Genomic DNA, 27423 nt, shown 5'->3' with positions numbered 1-27423 from the left:
CTGCAACAAATCATTACACGTCTCGGTGAAGCCCTATTCACCAGAATCTCTGGGACACCAAAAAGCAGATCTAGCCAACCCCTGGGTGACAGGCCTACTTGGATTTGTGACCCTTCCGCGGTCCCTCTGGGCACAAAACGGCAGGAACGAAGAGCTTTCCATCCGGGCATCCATCTGGGTCTTGTACGTCCCTCAACACTTTGTTCCCCTGTTTCTCCACCTCCCATCGGTGTCCTCCCTTGGTACAGTCCACGGGCACGATCATCTCCAGGGGTTGTTCCACCGAAGAAGACTCATGGAGCCTCGAGAATAGAGCGGAGTTGGTAATCCTTGGGGCCAGTCAGTAGATGATCAAGAAGTCAAAGCAGGTTAGGGAAAGGGCCCACCGAGCTTGGCCTGTGAGCCAAATTGACGTAGGTAAGTTTCTTGTGGTCCACCTCCACACAGAACTGCAACTCAAGATTGGGGTAAATCAACTGTAATTATTTAAAAATGTTTTAAGATCATTTGTAAGATGATCTATCACTGCACAGCTGTGGCACCTTACAGAAAACATTCAGTTTTGTAAAACTTAAAATCAATAGCTAAGATGATCACTTCCATCAAAGAAGTGTTTTCAATGTAGTTAATGAATTTATTTATTCAAAAGAGATGGTGTCAAACTAATCAAATATTAAAGGATAGCAGGAGAACATATGAATCCTATTGTTAACTTTTTTATGGATCAAAAGTTAAGCTTATATATTGAAGAATGTATTTAGTTAAATTAAAAAAAACTTTGCTGGCCTAATTATTATTTTCTTTCCATTTAATCTATATTTGTAATTACTATTCTTTGTTGAACAATAATGGGCACTCATGTGCCTGAATAGCATGTGCAACATTTGTACTGAACCCAGGACCTCAGAACTGTGAGGCCAACACTTTCCAGCTGAACCACCATGCCGCCTGTAAGGCAAGGACGGCCTGCAGTTGTTTGGATCTTGTTGCGAGTTTCTTCGTGGCCTACTGAACGATTCGATGCTGTTCTTTTGGGGTAATCTTTGTAGCCCGGCCACAGCTGGGAAGGGTAACCACTGTTCCATGTTTTCTCCATGTGGCGATAATTGCTCTGTCTATGGTTCGGTGGAATCCTACAACTTTAGACATGGGTTTTGTGACCCTTTCCAGACTGATAAATATCAATGACTTTATTTCTTGAATGTTCTGGAATTTCTTTGGATCATGTCTTTTTGTTGCAGCTTTTATGATGTTCTGCCCAACAGATTCTGTGATTTCTTGGTTGAACAGATTTCGAAATACGTACTTGGGTGTGATCAGCCAGAGTTAATTCATGATTTAACAAGGGGGTAATTACTGTTTCACACGGAGTGAGGTAACTGCAGTTTTTTTTTTTCACAAAAAAATGAAATCACCATATAAAAAAAGCATTTTAAGTTCACTTCAGTCATATTTGTTTGATATTTATATGTGCTTGATGATCTGAAACATTCAAGTCAGGAAACAATGAAAAATACTGGAATCTGAGAAGGGGACCAATACTTTTCACAGCAATGCACCTGAAGAATCTATAGTAACAAGTTTAATTGTAGCAACTTTGTGACCTACTGGTTTTTGGAGTACGAGAAATACTTAGCAAACTGTCAGACTCATGTCTTGTAGGGTAGAAGCAGACAACAGTATGATGGCGACTGCAGGTTTCCTGGCGGCCCCTGCCTGGTGTATGGCATCTGAAGGGTTAACACTGGAGCAAGCGTGCGCGGAAGACGTCTGAGCCTCCCCCTCGGCCTTCACGAGCGGCTGAAGGTGACTCGATCTCCTCTCGGCTTGGGGATGCAGAGGGAGCTGCTGGCGGTGCTTCCGCCCCGCTACACTGTCCTCAACCGGGCAACATCTGTTGGACTTAGCCGGGGCTCCAGACGTTGACTGCACTCGTCTGCAGCGTCCGAGCCGGTGGCGTCTTTGTGCTCTGCAGAGGGGACACCGCAAACATTCAAGAAGAATACGGGCGCTCTCTGCATGCATGAGTTCTGCACCGAGCGGGCGGAAAAAGCGCCCCAGATCTGCAGGCAGTATCTTGCCCATCACGAGAGGGCTTCAGACGGAGTCGGAGCGCCGGGAGAGCACCGTGGACGGCAGCAGGATGGTGAGTGTGTTCAAAGTGTTTTTCTTTTTTTTTCATGGTGTGCAGGTGCGACACCGGCGCAAAAGCGACAAGTCACTATTGCCGATGCCTAATCATTTTCAAAACACATTACACGTCAACAGTATCCGTGCTGGTTTGTTGGGAAAACAGCACACCGATGATTGTGATCAGACTGTGCAGGAATTCAACACCCTAGTGGCGCTGTACCGAGAACAGGTCATTTCTGTTGGGGAGATGCCAGCCGACTGTCCATCTCTGCGGGCTCAGATGCACTACACGCGGGCTAAAGGATGCTCCATGGCCCGGACTGCGCACCAAGACCTCGCCCTCATTGCTGTGTCTGGGTAAGCAGACTCAAGCACATCACCTTGTTTGGATGTATCGACTCGAAAATGCGGTACTTGCTTTTCCTTTTTCTCATGCAACACACTCACTCCACACGATTTGTAGACACATCAAACACATTCCCGCAGAAACTCCATCCAACATCCTGAAGTTGTTCCAGAATAATGAAAGCTGTTTCAGCTCGAAAACAGGCCCAACTCCCACATCTTTATATGTTCATTTGTCCAAATTGCATTTACTGTCCATTAGCTATCACATCACATGGCTATGTAACATGAACTAGCACCAACATGACAATTACCAATATAGCACTAACCAGAAGTCAAAGCCAGCTGTCATAACTTAATAAATGTCAGCCAATATGAAGAAATGTTCTGTTTTATTGATTTGTAGCAAGCCAATACCTATTGTCTCCTCCTTGATAATTTTTCTTGATACAATCAGTGCTCTCCACTCATGCATCATATCTAATCATCCAGTGATGATGTTATCGATATTGCTATTCTAAACTTTTGCACATTTCCTTCTGTCTTCCCAATTGTGTACACCCTCCCCCACTCCACCCTCCCCTTGTCACCTACTGATGCAGTCCAGAGGATGGAGAGATCCACCCTGAGATATGTCGCCTCTTCATCCAGCTGCAGTGTTGCTTGGAGATGTTCATCACGGAGATGCTGAAGTCCATGTGCCTGCTGGGGGTGCTGCAGCTTCACAGAAAAAGTACATACCGCTGCAAAATATAATGGAGAATGATAATTGCACGCTGATCCATTAAAATGGTCCCATTCCTGTTATGTACAGTATATAGTTTTTTATTGCTTGATGATTGTTTTTTTTTTTTGTTTGTTTTTGTTTTTTTGGGGTTCAAGAAATATTATTCTGGTTGTCCCCAAAGGAACCGACTCAGAGCCGAAGATGGACTTCAGGGTGGACGAAAGTTCTGATGTTCCCATCTTGGAAGAGCGCTCCTCCTCACCCGTTGACTACCCTCATGATCCGTGGCTGGTGGGAGTCCATATTGAAAACATAGAGCGGTATGCAGACTTTTCAGAGTCATTTTGGTTTAGTGGTGTAAAATGGATTTTTAATGACGTTACTTGTATTGGCAGGGATATGCAGGAGATGAGAAATCTGCTCAGCAAACTCAGGGAGACAATGCCTTTGCCACTGAAAAATCAAGGTGCGTAACATTTGTGAAATGGGATTTTTACAGCTATTCCTGCTCCAGTATCAATGTATTTTGCTTGTTGTGTAGCAACTGTTGCACAGTATAAATGACCGAGTTCAGCCCTGTGGAGGCATATTTGAAGGAATTCATGTGATAGTTGCTTTTGAAAGGCTGGCCTCTGATGGTTCAATTAAATTCTATTGATAGCATCGAATAATAACAGATGTAATCCCATGGTCGTTATACACATGATACTTTGTAATGAGCAAGCACTTTTGCAGGAGTGACAAACGAACGTCTCTTCAATTGGAGGGAATCATATGTGCAAAGACGAATCTCGGTTCGCTCAATAGAACAATAACAATAGTAGTAGAAACAGCGGGCTTGGTTGGAAAAAGACTTTAATGAGAATCACGGTGGCACATCAGAGCTAGCACAACTGAAAACACACAAGTAACAAAGTTCATCAGGGCAGGGAAGACAATCAGACCGGAAGGAAACACAGGGCCAAGTTAAAAAACACGTGACTCTGAAAATATGATAGAAGTACGATAATCCATCTATTTTTTTATACTGTTCATCCGAATTAGGTTTTTGGACTATCACATCTGACTTCTGCGTAAGAGGCTGTGTACAACCTCAAGTCGGTGGATGAAAAAGAGGGCATGTGGCTGTTCAGATTTAACCACATCACACTCAAACTAAATGTGAGTCAGCACACATCTGGCACCATTTAAAGTTCAGATGTTCATGTAGGCTTGATCGGCCTTTTTGTTTTTCAAAAAATTTGGAACTCTTGACATTTCTCTCCAACTTAACTTGGCCCCTGTGCCTTAAGAAAAACATCAGCAAAGCGTGATGCAGTCAGTACCATGTTTCACAGTAGGTACGGTGTTCTTTTGGTGATAATCAGAGTCATGTTGGTGCCAAACCTTTTGAGATTATTCTCAAAATTGTTCAACACCGGTTTCATCATACCATAACACAATTTCCCACGTATTTGAGGATTTCACACATTTCATTATTCTCTGGAAGATAAAGTGCCTATTTAGCCACCCTGCCCCATCAACCAGACACTTTTTGTGGCATGTTCGAAACAGCCGGCACTTGCCAGAAATTGTTGCAGCTCCATCAATGTTGCTGTTTAGCCTCTCTGACCAGTTTTCTTGTTCCATCCATCCATTTTCTTTGCCGCTTATCCTCACGGGGGTCACGGGGAGCGCTAAAGCCTATCCCAGCTGTCAATGGGCAGGAGGCGGGGTACATCCTGAACTGGTTTCCAGCCAATCACAGGACACAGGAAGACTGAGAAACAGCCACACTCACAATAACTCATCCAATTCTTGCATTTGCCATATTTTCTCTGCTTAATGATGACTGTCTTCATTCTGTTCAGATGGTATATTCATTCATTAAAATTTTACATTTTCAAAACCTGAGTGCTGTGTGTCGCAGATGACAGCAGCTTGTTGAACCTGACTCCACACCCGCTGGTCCGCCAAAGGAAGAGGCGCTTCCCTGGACTCTGCTGCATGGTGTCTGGTTAACAGTCCCAATTCAATTCATTGTGTACTGTACAGCAACATTTTTTTTTCTTTGCACAGTACACTGTAGTTCCCTGGTTAGCAGACATTCTGTCAGAATTTAATGAGAAGTGACCCCCCCCAACCCCCATCAACTGCACTATTTACCTTACATCAGCCTTATAGGCTTTAGTCCTGTTTTGAGGAGGTTAACAGGTACTTACTTATCTTTGCATTCATCACACTTTTCGTCATATATATTGAACTAAATTGTATATATTTGGGCTATGCACAAGCATTATCATTTTTATGTTGTTTTCTCTCTGTGCTTGTGTCCCGTCCTAATGTGTGTCACAATATGCAGTGTTTTAGTCCCAGACATTGTATGTTCGGGAACCGATACGCACTGTGGACAAAATAGCGTGTTAGTGTTATGTTACATACACACAACTGGCTCCAATGATGTTTTGTTTTAGAGAGTGTGAATGGGAATTACATTTAGTATCTGACAAGGCAAACCGTAATTCTTTGCAGCTGCTGTTCATTTTAATTGACCCTTACGGTGTTGATGCATGGTTGTATTGGTTGCTTGGTCTATCTGGTGCTGACTATCCACAATGACGTCTCAAACTGCAAGATTTATTAGCATGAAAATTAGTTTTGGGAATCCCCACTGTTGCCATTTCAACCACCAGTTAACGATCAGACTGTCCAGTATTAAAAAAAAAAAATAGAATCAAATAAATCTACATTTTCCATTGACTACCTGTGAAAAAAAATGGCCACCTCTGACCTTCTCTGTGTCTCTCTTCTCCCCCCTGGACCTTGAGTATTAGTCTTCAAAGTCTCCATTCATTAATACAAATTTAATTACATCATGAGTTTCTTATTATGCGTGCATGAATTGATCTTTGCCCCCTCTGGTGGACAATAATAGAGCGTGCAGTCGTCTTCATTTGCACAGCATGCCAAGCATCTTTTTCAGCTGTACATCATTTGGAAGAAGTCCTGTCCTCACATAGACGGAACACAATTAAAATTAAGCCTAATGATTAAATTCTCATATGACATTGATCTGTTCGTTTACCACTGAATGTAAATGCAATGTATTGTATTCATTTGTGAAGTGTGTTATAGTATATTTTTATTTTTTATCACGGCATGTTTTATGTAGTTAGTGTCCTTCATTGTAGAAAAGCAACAGCTAAGTATGTACAGCTTAATTTTATAATGTGAATAAAGTTTTCTATCCAGTTGCGGAGCCGTTTCTTTTGTTTACTTCATGGTTACTCGTTGTAATCTGGCCATTGATAAATAAAGCTATTTACATGTTTTAGCTTCAAATTATTGGATTTATTCATGCACTGACATAACTCATTTTAAATGTATTGCTCACATCTCATCCGTCCATCAATTTCTAGTGTTTATTGTCATAACAAAGGTTTTCAGATGAGCGGCAGCCTATCCCTGATTTTTGGCAGAGAGGTGAGCTGCACCTTTGGACTGCTCCCCAGCCACTCACAGCACATGTTAAATTACTATTTCCGGTGACATTCACGCCTATAGACATTTTTTTTTTCACTTAACCTAACCCCAAGCACAACATGCAAAAAGCAAGCACCTGGATTCAAACCTCCAAACTGTGAGGCGAATGTGCTGACATGGCCTTACCCTCACAGGTAGGCACAGATACTCCAGTGCTGTAAAATGTGACGATGACAACTTTATCCACTAAGAGTTGTCATCGTTATTTCTGTTGCCACTGTTGTCTGCCCTGTACCCTATGACCATAGGACTGTGTATGCCTGAAACTTTGAAATACTCTTACAAAATAAATATTCTTTCACAGCTTTTTGGAGATTTTGTCTTTCACATGGGTAGTGTAGAACGTACCCGCTGCGGCAAACAAGAGATTAGTGTGTTATGAATTAGCACTATGTCTGCCCTTACTATTCCAATGGAACAGATGATGATTTCAGTCACAGCGTTTTGTCGAGAGTTAGGAATAAGAAGAACCTAAACATGAAATTTATATATTTGAAAACAATGAAAAACAACACGCTGGACTTTTGTGCAGGCAGCGTGGGATCGATTCCCAGTCAGTGATGGCATTCATACTTGCCCTGTGACTGACTGGCAGCCAGTTAAGGGTCTACTCTGCCTCCTGCCCGTTGACAGCTGGGTTGGCTCCAGCACTCCCACGACCCTTGTGAGGATAAGCAGCGAAGAAATGGATGGATGGAAAACAAGATATATGACTGAATAAGTGACAACCAACATTTTTAAGTCTTCTTGGATGTGTACCCACAACCAGTTGAGGGTGTACCCTGCCTCCTGCCCATTGACAGCGGGGATAGGCTCCAGCAGTCCCGCGACCCTCGTGAGGATAAGCAGATCAGAAAATGGATAGAGGGATGGACATGTACCATTCATAATTCATCCATCCATCCATTTTCCTAGCCTTTTATCCTCACAAAGGTAATAGGAGTGCTAGAGCAGGAATGGATCCCACGCTGCCCGCACCAAAATCTGCTGCCCACTACATCATCAGCGACGTGTAACATAATTCCTATAATTTTCAGTTGTTTAATCAATAAAAAAAATTCATTGTGTAAGATTATGCAAGCGCAAATTGAAAGCTGTTCTTCTCCCACAATGTGAAAGTGTCACAATTCAAAACACAAAACATCTGGAGCACATCTTGCAACTGTACTGTGTTTTGCTTCCCATAATTTGGAAGGACAAATGGTTTATGTAAGTTCATCTTCAGAATTTTGTTATCAAAAAAGGCTTGCTGGATTGAGACATTTTTGAATCTTTGAGAGGGAAGTTGGTCCAAAACAAGCTGGATTCCTGGAGAACCTCCAGCAGGAGGTTTTATATATCTGTCAACGGGAACTTGGGTTCAGATTCAGGTCTGCCCGCAGCACAGACAACATCCCCTACACGACAGTTATTGGCTGTGTGCGGTGAGTCCGACCATTGCAACCATCTCTGTATTGTGTAAAGTCTTGGATTGTTGTATAGCATTATGTAAACCACAGTTGTACCGACGCATGCAACACCATTAGAGAATAAAAGTTAATCAAACATTTGATTACAAATGAAAACTCAATGTTTTTTTTTAATAAAAATCTGTAAATGTATTAACATATTATTGATCGTTGTATAGTTTGTATATTACTGCTATCATTCTTGCTGCTGTTGCATTCAATCAGATATTCCAAATATTAGACAACTTTCACATTTGATATATTTCAGTATTTGCTTGAAAGTCATTGCTATAATTGTTGACTGTTATTATTGCAGTATATTGGTAAAAAAAAATTGTTTCTTGGGCCACTGTCTGAGCTTTCACAGTTGTTTAGTAAAGCATGAACAAAAATTGTTATATTGGGAAATATTAAATGTCTAGTCAACATATAATAGATATGACAAGCAGTATACAGTATGTATGGATGGATGAATGAGTGGATGCATGAATGTACTGTTGCATAAGGGAACCCACTTTAACTGTACGTACCTCTGTGTATACATATACTGTACATACTGTATTTGCGAAGTACCTTGATGTGAAGAGTTCACCTGATGCATCTATGGGGGGAAATCATTTTGTGAAATATTAAATTTTCCTTCAGAACCCTTCTCGGAACTCTCCTGATGGAGCCTTCCACTGGTTTGTTCCCGCTGCTCTATCTCCTGAGCTTGATATCCGCTGGTGGATCTTGTTTTTGTGAACGGTACCCTTGGAGCTCGTGGACTGCATGCTCCCGGACATGCAACCACGGAACGCAGGCCAGACATAGGTGAGCCACATGTGTTGACACAAAACAGTTCAAAATAAGTACATCATGGATTCTGATGAGAAATGTTTGGCTTATATTTGTTTTCTTCATATTTGTTCACCAGGAGCTTTGAATATGACCGTTACTTCTGGAAAAGCAGCTGTCTTCAGCTGTGCGAGAAAGTTGACAAGAGGGCTTGTAATGTGCAGGCTTGTCCCATAAATTGCCAGCTGACAGAATTTGGGGCCTGGTCTGACTGCTCACCCTGTGCCAAGAAACAGGCAAGACGCATTGCAAAACCCTTGCACGAAGTTCCTTCGTTAGGAAACTTCTGTGAGAGGCTCAAGCTCACCCTCGATCATAGCACTCTAGAAAATAGATGAATGGATGGAATACACAAGTCTTTTGCACAAGAAAATATTGAGTATTGTGTACTTGCCCAAACATGTACCGAAATTGTATCGGGTAGATGTATTGAAGTCTATGAAATAAATACAACAGCAAAATTAGACACATTTGGAATGAAAACAGGTGGATCAGCTGGTAAAGTGTTGGGCTCACAGTTCTGAGGACCCGTGTACCATCACAACCCCGCCTGTGTGGAGTTTGCATGTTCTTCCCGTGCCTGCGTGTATTTTCTCCGGGAACTCCGGTTTCCTCCCACATCCCAAAAACAAGCAACATTAATTGGACACTCTAAATTCCCCTTAAGTGTGATTGTGAGTGTGGCTTTTTGTCTCAATGTGACCTGCGATTGGCCGGCAACCAGTTCAGGGTGTACCCCGCCTCCTGCCCGTTGGCAGCTGGGATAGGCTCCAGCACTCCCCGCGGCCCTCGTGAGGATAAGCGGCAAAGAAAGTGGATGGATGGAAGAAATGGGATGAAACATTATCCAAACAAATGCATCTCCATAGACTTCATTGAGTGACATTTCTCTGTATGTTGATGTCACAGTTACGGACCAGGTCTATCCAAACCCCATCCCAGTTTGGTGGTACGTCATGCAGCGTGGAGCTGATGGAGGAGAGGCCCTGTTATTCAGCCACGGAGTGCAAGTTGCCACCAATCGACTGCAGGGACAACTTCAAATGTGATAATGGTATAAGCACTGTACATTTGACTGTACTATATTTTCAGTTTTACAGTGGCGTCCACTTTATCATCATCATATTGCAAACAAATACGTCCGTTGCCCCCCCCAAAGTAACAAAAAGGAAGTTTTATATGAACATTATTTATTTTTATATTATATATATATATATATTCTCATTTGCATTTCTGATGTGGCAGGAGACAGGAAAGTAAATGCAAAATATGAGTATGATTTTAAATCTCATCCAGATTAGATCTTGTATCATCCACCTCCATTTTAGGACGCTGCATCAACGCCACACTAACTTGCAACAAACAGAACGACTGTGAAGATAACTCTGACGAGAGGGATTGCAGTGACTTCAAAGTAGTTTGTCCAGCCGAGAAGAGGGTGGCCCCTGGTGCTGACCTGGTTGGGAATGGGTGAGATAAAGCTCCATTCGTCACTTCTGAGCTTCTTGCAGTCCATACTCTTGTGGCCATAAATTAAATTCCTTTCTATCAAGTGATGAGCCAAGTCTACTGCTTCTTCAAAAACATTATTATAAGTTGGACTGAACACGCTGACTTGTGCATGCTTCCCAGTAGCATTATCTTGATTCTCCCCCACATCTGAAAAAAAAGCCAGGGCGCGTGGAAAAAAAAAGTTTGGCAGACAGACATTGCTCCAGAAACAGCACTTTAAGGCTCATAATAGAAGTTTAGGATTGGGGTTGGGAGGAGGAGGAGGATGAGGCTCCACAAACACGTTGGTGGACACCAACAGTGAGGGATGCTGTCAAGCTGTAGAAGGAGTCCTATCGGACATTTCTGGCCTATGACAGTGATGCAGACTTTGCATTGGTCCATTGTGGTAAAGAGGGAGCTAAGTCGAAAGGCGAAGCTCTCAATTTACCAGGCGATCTACATTCCTACCCTCACCTATGGGCTGTGAGTCGTGACCGAAAGAACAAGATCCTGGATACAAGCGGCCAAAATAAGTTTCCTCCGCAGGGTGTCCAGGCTCTCGTTTAGCGATAGGGTGAGAAGCTCGGTCATCCGGGAGGGGCTCAGTGTCCACATTGAAAGGAGCCAGATGAGGTGGCTGGGGCATCTGATTCGGACGCCTCCTGGACACCTCCCTGGTGAGGTGTTCCGGGCATGTCCCACCGGAAAGAGACCCAGAGGACAACCCAGGACACGCTGGAGAGACTATGTCTCTCGGCTGCCTTGGGAACCCCTCGGGATCCTTCCGGAAGCGCTGGAAGAAGTGGCTGAGGAAAGGGAAGTCTAGGTATCCCTTCTGGAGCTACTTCACCCACGCCCTGACCCGGAAAATCGGTAGATAATGGATGGATGGATGGATGGAATACAAGTTTAGGAAAATCAGACACAGCACCATCTGCTGGATTGCCTTTTTCTTGCCCAAAGTAAACAAACTGAAAACCAAATTAGGCTACTCGAATGGTCAGCTCATCTGTCCTGCATTCTGGGGTTGGGGGATCAAAACAAGGCTTCCACCTTCCAATATGGACTTTGCATGATATCCTCCGTTTTTATGTTTCCATGTACTTCCTCCTACATTCCCAAAACATGCATGTCAGTTTAACTGAAGGTTCTGTTTCGCTGTGAATGATTGTTTATTGTCTGAAAGGCCACTGCAAGTGGCTGGCAACTAGTTCTGGTTGTGGACTGCCTCCCACTCTAGGTCAGCTGGGATAGGCTCCAGTGCACTTGCAAATTCTGAAAATACATTTTAAAAATGTTTTTTGTATAACTAATCCTCCAAATTAAACCTGAGACCATCTTTACCTTATGTCACACAACACGTGCGCAAGATTCACAAGCTCACTAATATATTTTGGAAGGTTCGATGTGCTTGCAAATGAGCCGAGGGCAGTCGTCCTGGACAACATGTTTATGGGAGGAAGTTGCATCATCAGGAGGCCTGAGAGCACACTGCTTTACCATCGGATCCCTCACAACTTTGAGAGCTTTGACATTAAGGTAACGTGAAATAAATCCTTCTCCACTATTTTGTATTACTTACAGAATCCAAGATTTTTAAAGGGGTCAATCTGGTTTGGATGCACTATGCACTCTTTTTTTATGCATTCTTTTGAACCTGTTTGCAAAATCACTAACAGATTCAGACAATGAAAAAACAAAATTTTGTTTTGAGTAATTGCCCAAAACATGCAGCAAATGCCCGAGTTCCTCAAATCCCATTTTTTTTTTTTTTTTTACAAACAGATTGGACACACTGCTGGTGGACCACTTGCCAGTGATTTACTAAGAGTACAATCTTTTACTAAGATCCTAAATAGCAGGCTCTAAACTGTGTTCACTCGCTTGAACAGAATGTGCACACTGTTCCCGACAGGTCTAAAAATAGCAGAGATGGCCTTACTTAAAAGAGGGTTTTGCACTGAGCACTGATGGTTTTCACAATGGACAATATGGGAGGAAGTTTGAGTAGCAGAATTGGAATTGTTAGTGGAAGAGGCAAAATAACATATTCCTGAGGTACAGATAATAAATTGATCGCTTTTTGTGTAGGTGTGGTTCACTTTCTACTCAGTGAAGTAATGAAGTGTAGTTTTGTTGTGTGTAAAGTTTGTTCAAGAAGCGATAGAACACCAGCTCAATCCAGCGCTGAACAGCATAAGGGGGAGAACGTTGTCTTGTGGTTTAATGAGTTAAGTATGGAAGTAAATATGTGCCAACAGGATTTGAATTAAAATGCCTCTGAAAATTTTCTGTTGTAAAATTCACATTGGTTTTTCAAAGTGATCACATTTTCAATAGTCATATTCCAGTTTAACTTTTCAGTGTCAACAAATTTGTCTCATAAAAAAAATACTACATTTAAAATACGACACAATCTGATCAGTCTCCTGAGATTTCACTGGCTACAATTTGCTGTCTGAAATTCAATTGCCTACAATTCAGTTTTCAGTGTGAAGAAGACCTGAAGTAACCCTGCCTTCTAAACACTAAATTCAGACAGCGAATTGTGGTCAGTTGAATTGCGTTTGAATTTTGAAGGTTGAATTTTTTTTATACAGCGAATTTGTTAACATTGAAAAGTTAAACTGAAATAGAGCTATTGAAAATGTGATCACTTTGAAATAACTATGTGAATTTTACAACATAAAATTTTCAGTGGGATTTTTACTTCAAATCCTGGTGGCACATATTTACTTCCATAGTTAAGGACATTTGGAAAATATCTCTGATGATAGTTCTAGCTACTAATTGGCCATTAAATGACAAGTACTCGCTAACCACAAGGACTCTACGAAAAGGACTAAAATAACTAAACAAAACATATGAGTGGCCTATGCGCTCTTGTAGAAAGTCCATTTGACATCTGTTGCTTGAATATGTAAACAAAGTCGTTGTTTATTTTATTCTTCTTGTGGTCATGCAGGTTGGGGTGATTGAAGACTTTGGCACAAATCCCAAACCTCTGCACTCTGAGTCCATTAGTGTGAAGAAGTCCTTTTCCACTACCACTCAAGAAGAGAGAAACCAACATATGTTATGGCACTTTTTCTTCCCTTTGACGTCACATATAAATTCTAAGGATGCATTTGAGGCCTCAAAGAAAACGGTGAGCGAATCAAACCAAGTGTAAATATTTATGCCGATGTTGGAACGCTTGAGCTACCGATGGCCTCATTTCACTTCGTGACCCAATTGACCCATCTGTAGAAATTGCGCAATCCGCGTCACTGACCAATCAGAGGCCAGAGATCTGCATAAACCACGCCCCCTTTTTGGACCCGCAGTTTTCCCAGACAACGCTGGATGGTCCAGTATAGCTTCTGTTGGCATTTTATCGAGTATTTGGGTTCTTTAACAATAGATATAGTTAAGAGGTGTAGTCACGGACTTTATAATAGTGACGACAGGTATCCTGAAAGGCTAGTTGGTGGAGTTCAATTCGTACCCTTTCCAAAACCGAAGACCCAGTACGAAAAATGTCTTCGATGGATCAAACTTTGTGGAAGACCGCATCATCAACTGAATCCATCTAAAATCAACCGGAACAGAAGACCGACTACGAAAAATGTCTTCGATGGATCAAACTTTGTGGAAGACCGCATGATCAACTGAATCCATCAACCGGAACAGATATGTTTGCACGAAGGTAAGCCCTATATTTGATTTTCAATACACGTCTCATGTAATGAATTAGCACTTCTTCGCTTGCATAACATAGCTAAGTGTGAATGATTGACACACTTGATCTGTGTTGAGCGATATTTTGCAATGATCTGACTGCACAAATGTGTCCCTTTGTTCGCGGTTACGCTAAACCGGACTGTTTGCACAAAGGTATGCCGTATATTTGATTTTCAATACATGTCTCATATAAATGAATTAGCAGTTCTTCACTTGCAGAACATAGCTAAGTGTGAATGATTGACACACTTGATCTGTGTTGACCGATATTTTGCGATGATCTGACTGCACAAACGTGTCCCTTTGTTCGCGACTAATTAGCTAAGCTAAACCGGACTAGCAGTTCTAAAAGCCTTCGACGTGCACCGAGACACCAAGACTGAAGGAAGGATGTTTGAGGACACTAAAGTAGTCGGGACTTAGGTAGGTTCGGCACTAATTCAAGAATAATTATTGAGCGGTGCGCATGACGTTACACAAAGAAAACGAGAGAAACAACTCGTAAATCAAGCCTCGCCTTCTTCTTTTCCTTCATACGGCGGTTCACAAACGGCTATACAGATACATATACAGATTCTGCACACAAGTGTGATATGTACCATGAAAATAGGAAACTGTCAATGACGAATTCGTCTTTGGGTTATAATATACTATATTATGTGGCTTCTCGGTCTTCCTCTGACTCTGGAAAGATCTCGAGCTAATATCAAGCGTTTCTCCGTCGATATGCATGTAAATACCATTGAAATACCCTTTGCTGAAATACTTGAAGCCCTGCTGTCTGCTTTTCAATGATATTTCACTGTTAGCTAAGAATGCGAGTGAGAAATCAGCCGGTAAATTGGACAGTTTCGCTCTATTCCTTTCTTACTGCGCCGATATTTTTCCTAATTGTTTGTCTGACGTCAGCGCACGTGGCGTGACGTCACGTCAGGAGGCGTGGTTAAGTGCCCTGTACGGAGGGGTCAATTCTAAATGTGGTTCTAACAGTCAAACACGCATCTAATTACTGTGCCTTTTTTCTCTATGTGGAAACATCCTCGTTTGAAGCAAAAAAAAAAAAAAAAATGTAGAAATGCAGGACAACTTACAAGACTTGTGTAGGGCCTCTCTAGTATAAAATACTTCGACGAGGTAGCCACCTGAGTTCTTTACTTACTCCAAAGTACAAAACTAATAAATTAACTCAATGTTAATTACTCTAAATGTCTATTACAATTTTACTCTTTACTTGTGCATTAAATTCTCTATCAAAAGTCTCTGAAATAATATTTCCCCTTATGAGTTAATATTATCCTAATTTAAATAATCAAGCAACCAAATAAACTCACCACTATTTTAACTGTCTTGCAGCTAATCAAATAATAAACCTAGTTATGTAACAAAAAGTGTGAACATTTAATAACAAAATAAAAGATGGAAAAATCAAACATGTATACACAACAGTCAAATAAACAAAGTCAATTAAACAGGTACACAATGCACACATGCTAATGGCCCAAACAAATATGAATATAGCCAGCAAGCAAACTAAATTCAAACCCCAATGTCACTGCGGTGCTTCCCAAGGCAGGAGTGAAGAAAGATGAAGGTGGTTTTTCCTCTGTCCGGCGTCCTCACGGTCCTCGTCCCTTTTTGTTCCTTGAAGTCCAAACACAGCCTCGCTAGCCGCGTTAGCTCGATGCTAGCGCCCTTGTCGTGGTCCAACACACAGGCCTTGCTAGCTAGCGTCAGCTGGTTGCTAGCGCCGAAGCCAAGTGACATGCATGCACTTAGCCCCTGAGGTAGCGGCTAACTCCACCACGTTACGGCGTGATTTGAGTAGTCCACTCAAACGACACACTATCCCAGTTGAACTTTCAACAGTCCTTGTCGAAGTAGTCGATCAACTTTTGATAAATGTCCAACGTTCACTTTCTTTGTCCTTTCGTCGCCCTCCAACCACTCGTACCTTGCACTCCGCCTAGCCTTTTTTTCTCTCTCTCTTTTTCCCGCGTCTCCTCAACACGTCACTTCTTAAACAATGGTTATAACAATAAAATTACAAACAAAAGTATTTATTTTTCACAAATGAATCAAACACATTTAAATACAATTCCCTCCAAAAGAAAATAAAGTCAGAACATGCAGTTTAACAGATATTCCACCACATTGCATAAAGAAAACCTATAACCTAATTGCTACTCTATTATATTGAAATTTTACCTGTGCCAACTTTTAACCGGGTTACACCTGCATTGAAGTTTGGCACAGCTACCCTAAATACAACATTTGTATCTACACAAATGTTTTTTTTTCTGAAATTATATGGATAGTGTGGCACGGTGGTGCACCTGGAAAGCATTGTCCTCACAGTTCTGAGGACTGGGGTTCAAATCCCAGCCCCACCTGTGTGGAGTTTGCATGTTCTCCTCATGCCTGCATGTTTTTTCTGCAGGCACTCCGGTTTCCTCCCATATCCCCAAAAACATGCACGAATTGAAGATTCTAAAGTTGCCCCTTGATGTGATTGTGAGTGCCACTGTTGTCTGTCTCCATGTGCCCTCCAATTGGCTGGTAACCAGTTGGAGGGCACTGCCCGTTAAAAGCTGGAATAGGCTCCAGTACTCCCACAACCCTTGTGAGGAAAAGTGGCTCAGAAAATGGATGGATGGTTACATGTATAGTTGGGGGAAAAAACGCTTTAGGCAAGGGATGAAGCAGTGTATGTTAGTGAGAAAAGTTGAAATATTTTCAGGGATGTTCAGTCGTGTCACAAGCCTGCAAATGCAACATTTTCATCCATCCATCCATCCATCCATCCTTTAGACTGGTCAACCTACCATGCATGTTTTTGGAATGTCGGAGGAACCCACACATTATGGGCGGAAGGAATATGCAAACTCAACAAAGGAAAACAAGACACTGGTTTTGATTTTGAATCCACGACTTCTGAACCGTGAGGCAGATGTGCTATGATATGAAAAAATATTCTTGGAGTAATGTCTCACCACATTCCGTTAAAAATGGATAGAGGTGAAATGACATTGCCTGTTTCATCTGAAGCCAATGAGAGTAAAATCCCTAAAATTACATGGCCAATGCATTTTGTGTTTCATATTTTTCCCCCCCAAAAATATTATGAACTCTAAACTGTACAATTAACATGGAGTTTGACACCTTTTTTTTTGTTCATTTTTAATTCCTGGTAAAACTAAATGTACATTAGGTTGGACAAATACAATGATGCCAATAAAAATACCTCAAAAGACTTTAATTTAAGATAGCAAGCCAATACCAGTAGTCAAAGTCACAGGGAAAAAAAAAAACTGAAGCATGTCAAATGGGATCTAAAGCACAGCATTATGGAATCGCCTTTTTTGTTTTTGTCATGTTTTTTGTATTCTTCAGGTAATTATATCATAGTGGTACCAAGCAATAATATGAAGAAGAAACTGAAGAAAAAGGGGTTTTCTCCTGGTTGTAACTTTTAAATGACTTAATAAGTCCTATTGTTATATCTTTAAAGTGGGACTGTCATCCCTATAAACATTCTAAAATAGATATCGTAATGAAAAATACATATAACAGTATTCACTTCAATGTCTATATGAAAAAATAAATATGAGCGGATCGTGTGTCATCCATGCGCAAAGTTGCTCAATTGAGTGTCCCTCGACATCCAAGTGGTCGCCATATTAGTCGCGTCCTCTGTCCTTGACGTCATCGACACTTCCGCCGTTCAAAACGCGCAGTGCCTGCTACTATGGAAGGCGAACAACAGAGATATTCTGATTTTTCCGATGCCCCTTCTAACGCTGAAGCTCTTTTCGAAAAGGACAACACCAAAGAACCGAGTGAAGTTACCAGGGCAATATTACACTATTGTTTCGAGCCCTCAAGGCAATATTACACTATTGTTTCGAGCCATATTCAGATATGCGATCACGGCCAAACTGCATCCCCATCCCATCCACTTCCGCAGCGGAGATGAGCCATCGTGGCTCATCGCAGTTGTCTGTGTGGCTTATGACAGAGCCAAGCGGTGCTGCTTTTGCGGGGTGTTCACAGACGCCGGAGTACTGAGCAACACAGTCGAGCCGGGGCGCTTTATGCGCGCACGCGACTGAGGAATGCATTCTCGGCTGGGTTCTTCAGACCCGCCCCCGTCGCAAACCCTGACGCGCAGCCTTCGCAGCCGGTGTGGCTGATTTTCGGCGCCGTGGTGACATATAATGGAGCCGAGGCTTGTTCCTTTAGAGGGTTGTTCACAGCCACCGCAGTACGCGATGAACACTATCGAGACGAGGCTGAGTGAGACATTGTTGACTGGGCGACACGCACATTAACACATTTCATACGCGGATCTTTTATTCCGTTATGAGAGAGACCGATTACGTGGTCCACTCCAAACTATTATTTTTTTTAGTAGCTGTATACACACCTACCTGTTATTTGGTACCCACGAAGCTCTCGTCCTCTGCATCCATGCAATCCATTTTTCACAACGAACAGGGTCTCTTTCAAACTTATGAAGGGTAATTCCATTCTGCCGAGTGTTCAACCAATGTCGAGCAATGCTATGAGCTGGCATTTTGACCAACACGAAAGAACAACGAGCTCCCTTCCCGGAGGTAAAACTAATGGAAACAAATGAGTCCACTACGGGGTGCCGCTGTCCTTTACGTCACTTGCTGCTTCTCGAAAACAAATCCCTTGAGAGGATTTTCATGGTGGGAGTTACAAAAAGCTGTGTATGTCAAAATCATGTTTTGTGGTGAAAAAACACATGGGACTTTATTGGGTGTGGGTTTTTCATTCGTAATATACCAAAAATCATCCATTTCATGACAGTTGCACTTTAAACTGAAGTCAACCTATGTTAAATGCAATACACACCAGAAATTATAAACTAGGTGCTTTAGACTAAATCTCATAAACAAGATTTTATTAAATGACAAATATTGAATGATTACAAGATGATTATTCATTCTACCAAGCTATCTCAAGTTCATATACAACATATATTATCTTTTCTCATGCTAGGATTCCATATTTTTCCGGGTGCATCAAGTTCTGCCTGTGTCCACATTCCGAGTGCGGCATCCAAGCGATTTGGTTTTGGCTGAACCTTTCCTCAAGTTCCTCCATGCTCTTCCCCTCCAGTACAATTATGCCCTGTACAGGAACATCTTCCAGCGCTTTGGAACACACTACTACAGTTCAGGCTCACTAGGAGGCCTCTATGACCTGCTCTACCAATACAACCGAGAGGAGCTCATCAGTTCAGGTACCTTATGTTAAGATCAGAGGACAAAATTCAAAAGACTCCCCAGATTACAATAACATCTAAAGTTGCTCCGTTAACATTTAATTCTTCGTTCTCCCACAGACTAAGTTAAGACATTCATGTTATGGAAGCACAATAACTGTCTTTACAGAGATAATGCATCAAGGCTGAATACACTACACCTTTCCACACGTACCGGTTGGTACCCTGCATATTTATATTAACATTTAGACAATGCTCTCATAAAATCTTAAAACAATCTTAAAAGTGCCAATAACAATTAGATGTAACATTTCTTCATTTGAGTCCGTTATAAAATGCATTGGGTTCTTCCAAGGAAATCGATTTTTCCGTTATCCACTAAAATAAAACTTGAGAATCTCAAAAGTAAAGCATAAAATAAAAAAAAATGTGGGGATTGTCTTGTGCTGAAGTCCATGTCTGCGTTGAGTAATCCTAAACTTCGAAAATAGTTTGACTTAATTGCAAAAATACTGTACATGTAGTTCTTTTGTGCGGTGACACTTGTTTTTTTCTCTCCAACAGGTGAAACAGAGGAGCATGTGAAAGGTTGTTTGGCCCGAGAGACGAAATGGACAGTTGTCCTCTACACTCCACAGAGGCCTCTGCCGATGTGCTCTGACAACAAAATGACTCAAAAGTATCAAGGTTCTGACACACAGGAAGAACAAATATCATTCATTTCGAGAAAAGGGTATTGTTAGAATACTGCATGTTCTCACCTTTTTTGTCCGGGCCAGGTTCGTACATTCAGGCAGCGGAGAAGTCTTACTCTGCGGCAAAAGGCGGACGAACCAGAGAGACGTCATCTCTTGCCTCACAGAGGGAGGGCCCACGTCCTGATCAAAACTCCTACAAGAACTGGGCCAAGTCTGTTCTTGATAATCCCGTTGTGGTTGACTTCAAGGTTAAATAGAAAAGTTAACATTTTAACACATCAAATATATTCCTTTAAATTCAACAAAATGAAACTGGTAATAAAAAAGGAACAACTTTACATTTGTGATTGTCCAGGTGCAGCCAATCATAGACATTGTGCAGGGAATTCCCTGTGCGGTCACAAAGAGGAGGCACCTGAGGAAAGCCTTGCTCCAGTACATGCAAGAGTTTGATACATGCAAGTGTGTACCGTGTCCTAACAATGCCCGAGCTTTTCTTTCTGGTACTGAGTGCAAGTGTGCCTGCCAGACCGGCACATTTGGCCCTAACTGTGAGCAGCGTGCTCCTGACTACACTTCAGGTATTGCTTACCACTACAGAAAACACATCAGATACTATATTTTCACCTCTACATTATATGAAGAGCCAACACCTGAGCTATATTTTTTCCAAAACATGTGTTTGAAACGACTCTTCTTCTTGCCCGTCACCCTGTCGTGGTGGAGAGTTTTATGCGTCTAAATGATCCAAGGGAGCTCTGTTGTTAGGGTTCGAACAAACAGTTCGAAGAAGAAGGATTCGACAAAGTTTGCCTCAAATGTCTTCTGATAATCCTGACGAATGTTGGACGTAAATTTCACTCCTTGGTCACTGGGACTCTCTCTGGAGCTAGGCCTGGAGCTGGGACTCACAGGTGACTTCCTGGAGCTGGGAGAGACCAATGGTATCAGGTCCAGTGTGACCTGAGCAGTGGCTTAATGTGTGAACTTTTGTGTTCCAATCCTCGGCTTCTGAAGCTAGACTTAGGAAATGAAACTTTACCTTGCTCCCCTGCAGGACCCTGAGCTGATATGCAAAGTCAAAAGAGACCTTGGGCTCTGTAACCAGTCCTTGAGAGTGTGATTTGATGTGGCAAGAATGTGTGGGCATATTTAGTGCCCCCAGCTTTGTCGCTGTACAGGTTCACCCCACTGGGTGAGAGCGTGGCCTTCCTTCACCTTGGGACCTTGAGAGTTTTGACTGTAGTTTGTGTCTATGCACCCAGCATTGAGACCAAGTGACCATCTTCTGTGCAGCCTTTGCTGAAGGGGCAGACCATAGCTCCGGCCATATGGTGGTCAGTATCTGTCATGGCAGACATCCAGGGAAGTGTGTGTTCCAATTACAAGGGCACTACCCTCTTCAGCCTCCCTTGGAAAGGTCTTTAAAGGTCTGTAAAGTAGAGTTTGTTTGGAAGTCATACTTCAGATTCAGGAGAAGTCATGTGGTTTATCTTCTGGTTGTGGACCAGTAGAACCATTAAAGGCTTCATTGTGGGTGCATGGAAATCTACCAGTCCTCATGTGCTTTGTGGCCTTGAAAGAGGCGTTGGACTGTGTCCCTTTGGGAGTTCTGATAGTCCAGTACAGGGTACTAGTCCCCCTGATACTGGCTGTAGGTCCATGTAAAGCTAAATTACAATAATAAATTAAAATATTCAAATAACACATCCCCGTATGTCAACTTGGATGGTGTGATTCTCACAGAGGATGTAGATGGTTCTTGGAGCTGTTGGGGCCCGTGGAGTCGCTGTGGAGCCTCTATGAAGAGACATCGCAGAAGGAAGTGTGACAACCCTGCTCCCTTGAGAGGAGGCCAACCCTGCGAGGGTCCTGACAGTGATGAGGAACGATGTCACATCTCCCTTTTCAAACAGTAGGAGAAGTTCAAATCACAACACACATGTACAAATACTCAACTATGCCTGTAATCTCACAATGATAGTCATTTTACAACCCCAGCAGTTAAATAACTTTTTAATGTTCGTGCTTGAATCCAGACATGAATCATGTGACAATGATGATGACTACACTACGGGATTGAGGGAAGAGCTTCCTCCTGGTGTGGAGGGTTGTCCCAGGCCAAAGCCGCCTGACAACAGCTTCCTCAGGGTAAAAGCAATATCATTTAAGAACACTTTTGTTACAAAACAAATTTAGCAAATATTGGTGGAAATTTTTTTTAAATTGGAGTGAAAAATTTTAGTCTCCTTATTTTAATAGAGCTTATCTATAATCAAAGCTGACTATTATTACAGTATCAGTTTAACATACTACACAATATGTCAATTTTGCTTTTTACTTGTTTGGAAATAAATAGTTGGGTCTCTGGTGGCTCGCCCATCAAGTGTGAAATTACACAAGTCATCTTTATATTAGCTATTAAGTTCCAACAATGTAAAAAGGAACAAATCTTAGTCTGCAATTCTGAATTCTGTCGAATTTTGATGTAACCGTTAGTCTGATTGACAAACAATCCCGCCTGAATGCTGAGTTTCTCCGCCAATACCCTGGCAACCGGATTCAAAGTACACTAATTTCAAGTTGCTCGCTCTCTATCATGCCAAAACCAAAATTAAGAGGAGCTGTAGTGTTAGCACAGAATTCTCCCAAATCTCTTGGTATAATAACGCATACTGAGTTCCTTTCATTGGTACTAAGTGGCCAATATTTTACACTTCTGTGCTCTCAACTTGTGAAGCCAGGCCTTCCCGTCAGTGTGACAATTGATAGTTGTATGAGTCACTTGTATGCTACCATGGGAACTAAGGAACTGTATTTGATTTATCCATGATTTTCTGGTGAGCTAATTTTATTTTGATAAATTTCAAACATGGTTAGTATCAATAATTATGACCTCAGCCTTCAGTTTTGACACTTCTTTTTTAATCTTTGATGGACAGTGGCATTATATAATTCAAAAGATACCTTTGAATGGAGTCTATTTCTGTTGAACAACTTGTTTGGTGCATAGACAATTAGAGACTGTTTAGTTGGATACTTTGTGGTTGTCTATAATTAAATTTTACTTTTGGGTTTTTCTTTCCCCCAATCTTTCTATGTTTTTTTTTTCTAGAAAGCAAAGGAGTACTATAACTTTGGTGAGGGTGAAGACTTCAACTGCTTCACTGGATTCGACCTGGAAGGTTTCCAGTTCATCAATTGTCTTCCTGATGGGACATGGACTCAACCAAAAGGACGTTGCCTCCGTGAGTTTTGAATTCTTAGAATAGAACAGATGAGAACAAATGCTGTCATGTAATAGTCTGTCTTTCTTTTTGAATTGCATGTTCTCCTTCACTTTTAGGAAAGATCTGTCTCCCCCCTGATCTCCCCGATGGCATGATGCCCTTCCCTAAAAAAGAAGAGTACAAAGTGGGTGATTCAGTGACATTCGAGTGTGTTGAGGCAGGTTTGTTGCCACTCCCTCGTGGCTCCTACAAGTGCAGTAAGAGTCTCAGCTGGGAACCTCCTTTACCCACAGGGCTGCACTGCAGTAATGGTACGTGCATGTACTTTTACAGGTAAATATGTCAAAGAAAGGTCATTTGTTTTATATACAATTGAAATGGTTAATCTACAATTAATTATTTATAAACATATTTCTCTCTAAGAAACAAAGGCTTCTCTTGTAATTTTATAGAAGACCCATTTGAACCTGACAATCAGTGTGCTCCAGGTGAGAAACGTCAAGGCTCACAATGTGTCTGTATACAGCGCGAAAGCTGCCTGTAAGTTTATAGCACAATTTTTTTTTATCTCATTCACAAGTCATACAGTAACCCGTTTGTGTGTGTGCATGCGTGCACGAACCCAGATCTGAACCGGAGAATCTCTGCGTCCTGAATATTGACATCAACGTCACTGTGCCGATGTCCCTCTGCGCCTTCTACGCTGGCCGTTGCCATGGCGATCCACTCTTCTTTGTCAGCGAAGGTGCCTGTGACACTGTGGATTCAAATAAACTGGAGTGGACCAGGTTCAGAGCCAGGTTTTCCTCAAAGAGTTCTGTCCAGAAGTCGTGTGATCTTGATACGTGCTACGAATGGGAAAGCTGTTCAAGTGAGTGAGAAAGAATTTCTTTTCTTTTCTATAATTTTTGTTTTTGGATTCTTTCCAATTGAATGAAGGCAATGAAAAGAAGTGAATAGTCTGTTCTCCATTTTTTTTTTTCAGCATCTAAGAAGTGTGATTGCTTAGCTGCTCGGGACTGTCCTAGAGGTGAGGACCATAAGTTCTGTCTGATGCTGACCAACATCCAGAGAACTCGCAGCGTGGACCTTTGCTCCATGGCTGCTCTGAAGTGTGCCAACTATCAATTTGAGATCCTTAATGAAGGTGTCTGTGAATCCAGATAACCCAAAATGACTTCATTATTTCCAATGAAACGTGCTACCAGTTTGTTCAATTCTGAAAACAAAATTTCCAAAAGATGCTAAAGCTATGTAGAAAAAAAACAGACATCCATATTTTTTATGATTTGCGAGGAAAATGTGAGTATGCAGAAGAAAGGGAGGATGTCACACACGATCAACTTTTTGGTAAAGATTCCATTCTTCTTCTTTTACTACTGTAGCTTTCCCATTGCTGATTAAGCCATAATGTGCAAGCAGCCTGGACATAATGGGACATTTAACGAATATTTGATCATATCACTAATTTGCATAAGAGACCAAGCCAGCTCGTTTTTGTTTTACTTTTGCTCTTTGATATTACTGGTACACATTTTTTATGGCATCACAAAAGAAACATCAAAAGTCAAAGGGTGTCCCATAAGATTTGTTGACGTCTCTCTTCTGACATCACATATCATGATGATTCGACCTTTTTAGCTTTTTATTCAGATGTAAAAGCAATATTTCTTTTCATAAATATCAGTTCATCTACAGATTGGAGATTCCACCATAATATTAAAAAAAAAACTAGCAGGCATGTGCATTGAGGTTTTCAAGAAACTAAAAATGAAGTATCTAAACTAACCTTACCTGTGTGTGCTGATATAACTTACCAGAGACTAAATTACTTTTGTAGCATTTTTGGAATTTAACATCTAGGTGGGAAAAATATAGTGTGCATACTAAAACTATTAAATTTTCATCATTTTTCATTTTTTAAACTGTGCACTGTCAAGTAATTTTAACCTATTTACTCTTCTAAATTCAGTGTATATGAATATACAGTATGTACTAATAACCTCTGTTTGCGATGAACACTTTTACGTAGACATAATAAAATATAACGATGCACTATTCTAAAATTGTACTGTGTGATTGAAAGACATGTTTCATATTTGCAGCTGGGGGTACACAACAACATACTGGACTGGTCCCACAATAGACCAATTCAGAATTCATCCATCCATTTTCTTTGCCACTTATCCTCACAAGGGTCATGGGACCAATTCAGAATAATACCAATATAAACAATAAGCATCAGGGTACTTCTGGCCTGGGTGGCAAAACATGAGTGACTTCCATGACCTAGATTGAAATGTTTACAAAAACTTGATTTTGGGGTTGCCTTGTAAGATCTACCCCAACAGTTTTTTGCCATCCATCCATTTTCTTAACTGCTTATCCTCACAAGGGTCGCAGGGAGTGCTGGAGTTTATCCCAGCAGTCAACAGGCAGGAGGCGGGGCACAACCTGAACTGATTGCCAGCCAATCGCAGGCACGGGGAGAACATGCAAACTCCACACAGACGGGGCTAGGCTTGAACCCAGGTCTTCAGAACTGTGAGCCCAATGCTTTACAGCTACCCACTGTTCCACCCTAATAGGTTTTTTGTTTCCAAGTTTATTCCCCAAAATTTTGAATCCAATCCACAGGGGCATGTAGGTGAAGAAGAAAATGTGAGTTGATGTTATAAACACAAAGAAAGATAGAAAGACTGATTGGTTTTGGAGTAGCCACTTCTAAGGGACAGATCCGGGGTCCATCTTTAGTTGATACTGTGGTCACAGGGTTAGGGTTAGGGTCAGTTTCCTTTGCCTTGTGCCCCTGTTTTAGACTTTAAATGGGAAGTCTGTTTTGAATTTAGTTTGAGCGAGGCACAACTGAGTAGAATCTAGCACACTATACATGTACTTTATATTTCACCGTCAAAAGAACATTTCTTGTGCCATTAATCCAGGCAGGAAAAATTTCAAGTGATCATAGCCTTAGTAGTTAAACAACAACTGGAGTAATTATCTGATAAAGAAGTTATTATTATGTTAGTTATCATGATAAAAGTATATCATTACAGTGACACCTGGGAGGGGATGCCCCCCTGCCGACCTCAAGCTGATGCCCCTAAACACTGGGAAGCGATGTCTCCATCCTGGCCTCAACATGTTTCCCTTATGATCTTAAGCAGATACTCCTCAACACCGGGAGGAGATAGCGCCCTTCTACCGCAGGAGGATACCCCCAAATGCCATAAACATGTCTTTAAACAATGCCCTGCTTTTTCTCTTGTGGGTTTATCAGGACACTTTTGCGGCCTTGAAGAAACATGTACCTTAGTGTTTGTGTGCTGTTGGTGTAGTCATCTGTGTCAGCATTTTCACTGTGTAACCATGGAACCCTTTGACCTGAGAATGCAATAAAAAAGAGCAGACAGGGACTACCACTTTGGCAGTCTGAGGTAGCACACTCTCACAGTGTCTCCTCCGTCTGTCCCGTGCACGAAAAGACAATCTTGGTTGGTTTGAGTTCACTCTCTCCAGTCCTCAGGCTTTTCTTAGCTGTTTTTATAGGAACATCTCTGACATTATCCAAAAAACGTGAGTCAATAGTGGCACGGTGGATCAGCTAGTAAAGTGTTGGCCTCAGAGTTCTGAGAACCCGGGTTTGATCCCAGCCCCGCCTCTGTGGAGTTTACGTGTTTTCCCCAACCCTGTGTGGGTTTTCTCCGAGCACTCCGGTTTCCTCCAACAAAAAAAAATGCGACAGTAATTGGACACTCTAAATTGCCCCAAAGTGTGATTGTGAGTGCGGTTGTTCGTCTCTATGTGCCTTGCGATTGGCTGGTGACCAGTTCAGGGTGTCCCCCGCCTCCTGCCCGTTGACTGCTGGGATAGGCTCTAGCACTGCCCGCGACACCCGTGAGGATAAGCGGCAAATAAAATGGATGGATGGAAGTTAGTCATTTGACATTATGGAGGTGCTGTGCAGACACAGTAAGGATGGGTGAACTAGCTCCACAGGACACCACCCATTGGC

General features: G+C 41.9%; 1 protein-coding gene across 3 annotated transcripts; it reads left to right on the top strand.

Moving 5' to 3' along the window:
• Positions 1–1259: 1259 nt before the first annotated feature.
• c6 (complement component 6) lies at positions 1260–25467 on the top strand. 3 transcript variants are annotated; one of them, XM_061801890.1, is made up of 21 exons: positions 1260–2146; positions 2318–2490; positions 3081–3211; positions 3387–3552; positions 8887–8988; positions 9092–9248; positions 9922–10066; positions 10341–10482; positions 11907–12045; positions 13472–13654; positions 19255–19498; positions 20045–20167; positions 20260–20426; positions 20534–20759; positions 21925–22093; positions 22218–22329; positions 23294–23426; positions 23525–23719; positions 23861–23948; positions 24035–24279; positions 24394–25467. In XM_061801890.1, the coding sequence occupies exons 1-21, from the start codon at positions 2024–2026 to the stop codon at positions 24573–24575; spliced, it is 3345 nt and encodes a 1114-aa protein (XP_061657874.1). In that variant the 5' UTR covers positions 1260–2023; the 3' UTR covers positions 24576–25467. The 3 variants fall into 3 exon arrangements, with proteins under 3 accessions (XP_061657874.1, XP_061657872.1, XP_061657873.1); XM_061801888.1 differs by lacking the exons at positions 1260–2146; positions 2318–2490; positions 3081–3211; positions 3387–3552 and adding an exon at positions 8018–8151 and having other exon boundaries at positions 8821–8988; XM_061801889.1 differs by lacking the exons at positions 1260–2146; positions 2318–2490; positions 3081–3211; positions 3387–3552; positions 13472–13654 and adding an exon at positions 8018–8151 and having other exon boundaries at positions 8821–8988.
• Positions 25468–27423: the final 1956 nt, after the last annotated feature.

The sequence above is a fragment of the Syngnathoides biaculeatus genome, chromosome 17 (genome assembly GCF_019802595.1).
Source record: "Syngnathoides biaculeatus isolate LvHL_M chromosome 17, ASM1980259v1, whole genome shotgun sequence".
NCBI classification, from domain to species: domain Eukaryota; kingdom Metazoa; phylum Chordata; class Actinopteri; order Syngnathiformes; family Syngnathidae; genus Syngnathoides; species Syngnathoides biaculeatus.
The sequence above is the reverse complement of the archived record's forward strand: the minus strand, read 5'-3'. Positions and strand labels throughout refer to the sequence as shown.

Coding starts and splice junctions, on each gene's coding strand:
- c6 (XM_061801890.1), top strand. CDS start 2,024: ATGAGTTCTGCACCGAGCGGGCGGAAAAAGCGCCCCAGATCTGCAGGC. Junction 2,147..2,317: donor CCGTGGACGGCAGCAGGATG/GTGAGTGTGTTC, acceptor GATTGTGATCAG/ACTGTGCAGGAATTCAACAC. Junction 22,330..23,293: donor CTGACAACAGCTTCCTCAGG/GTAAAAGCAATA, acceptor TTTTTTTTCTAG/AAAGCAAAGGAGTACTATAA.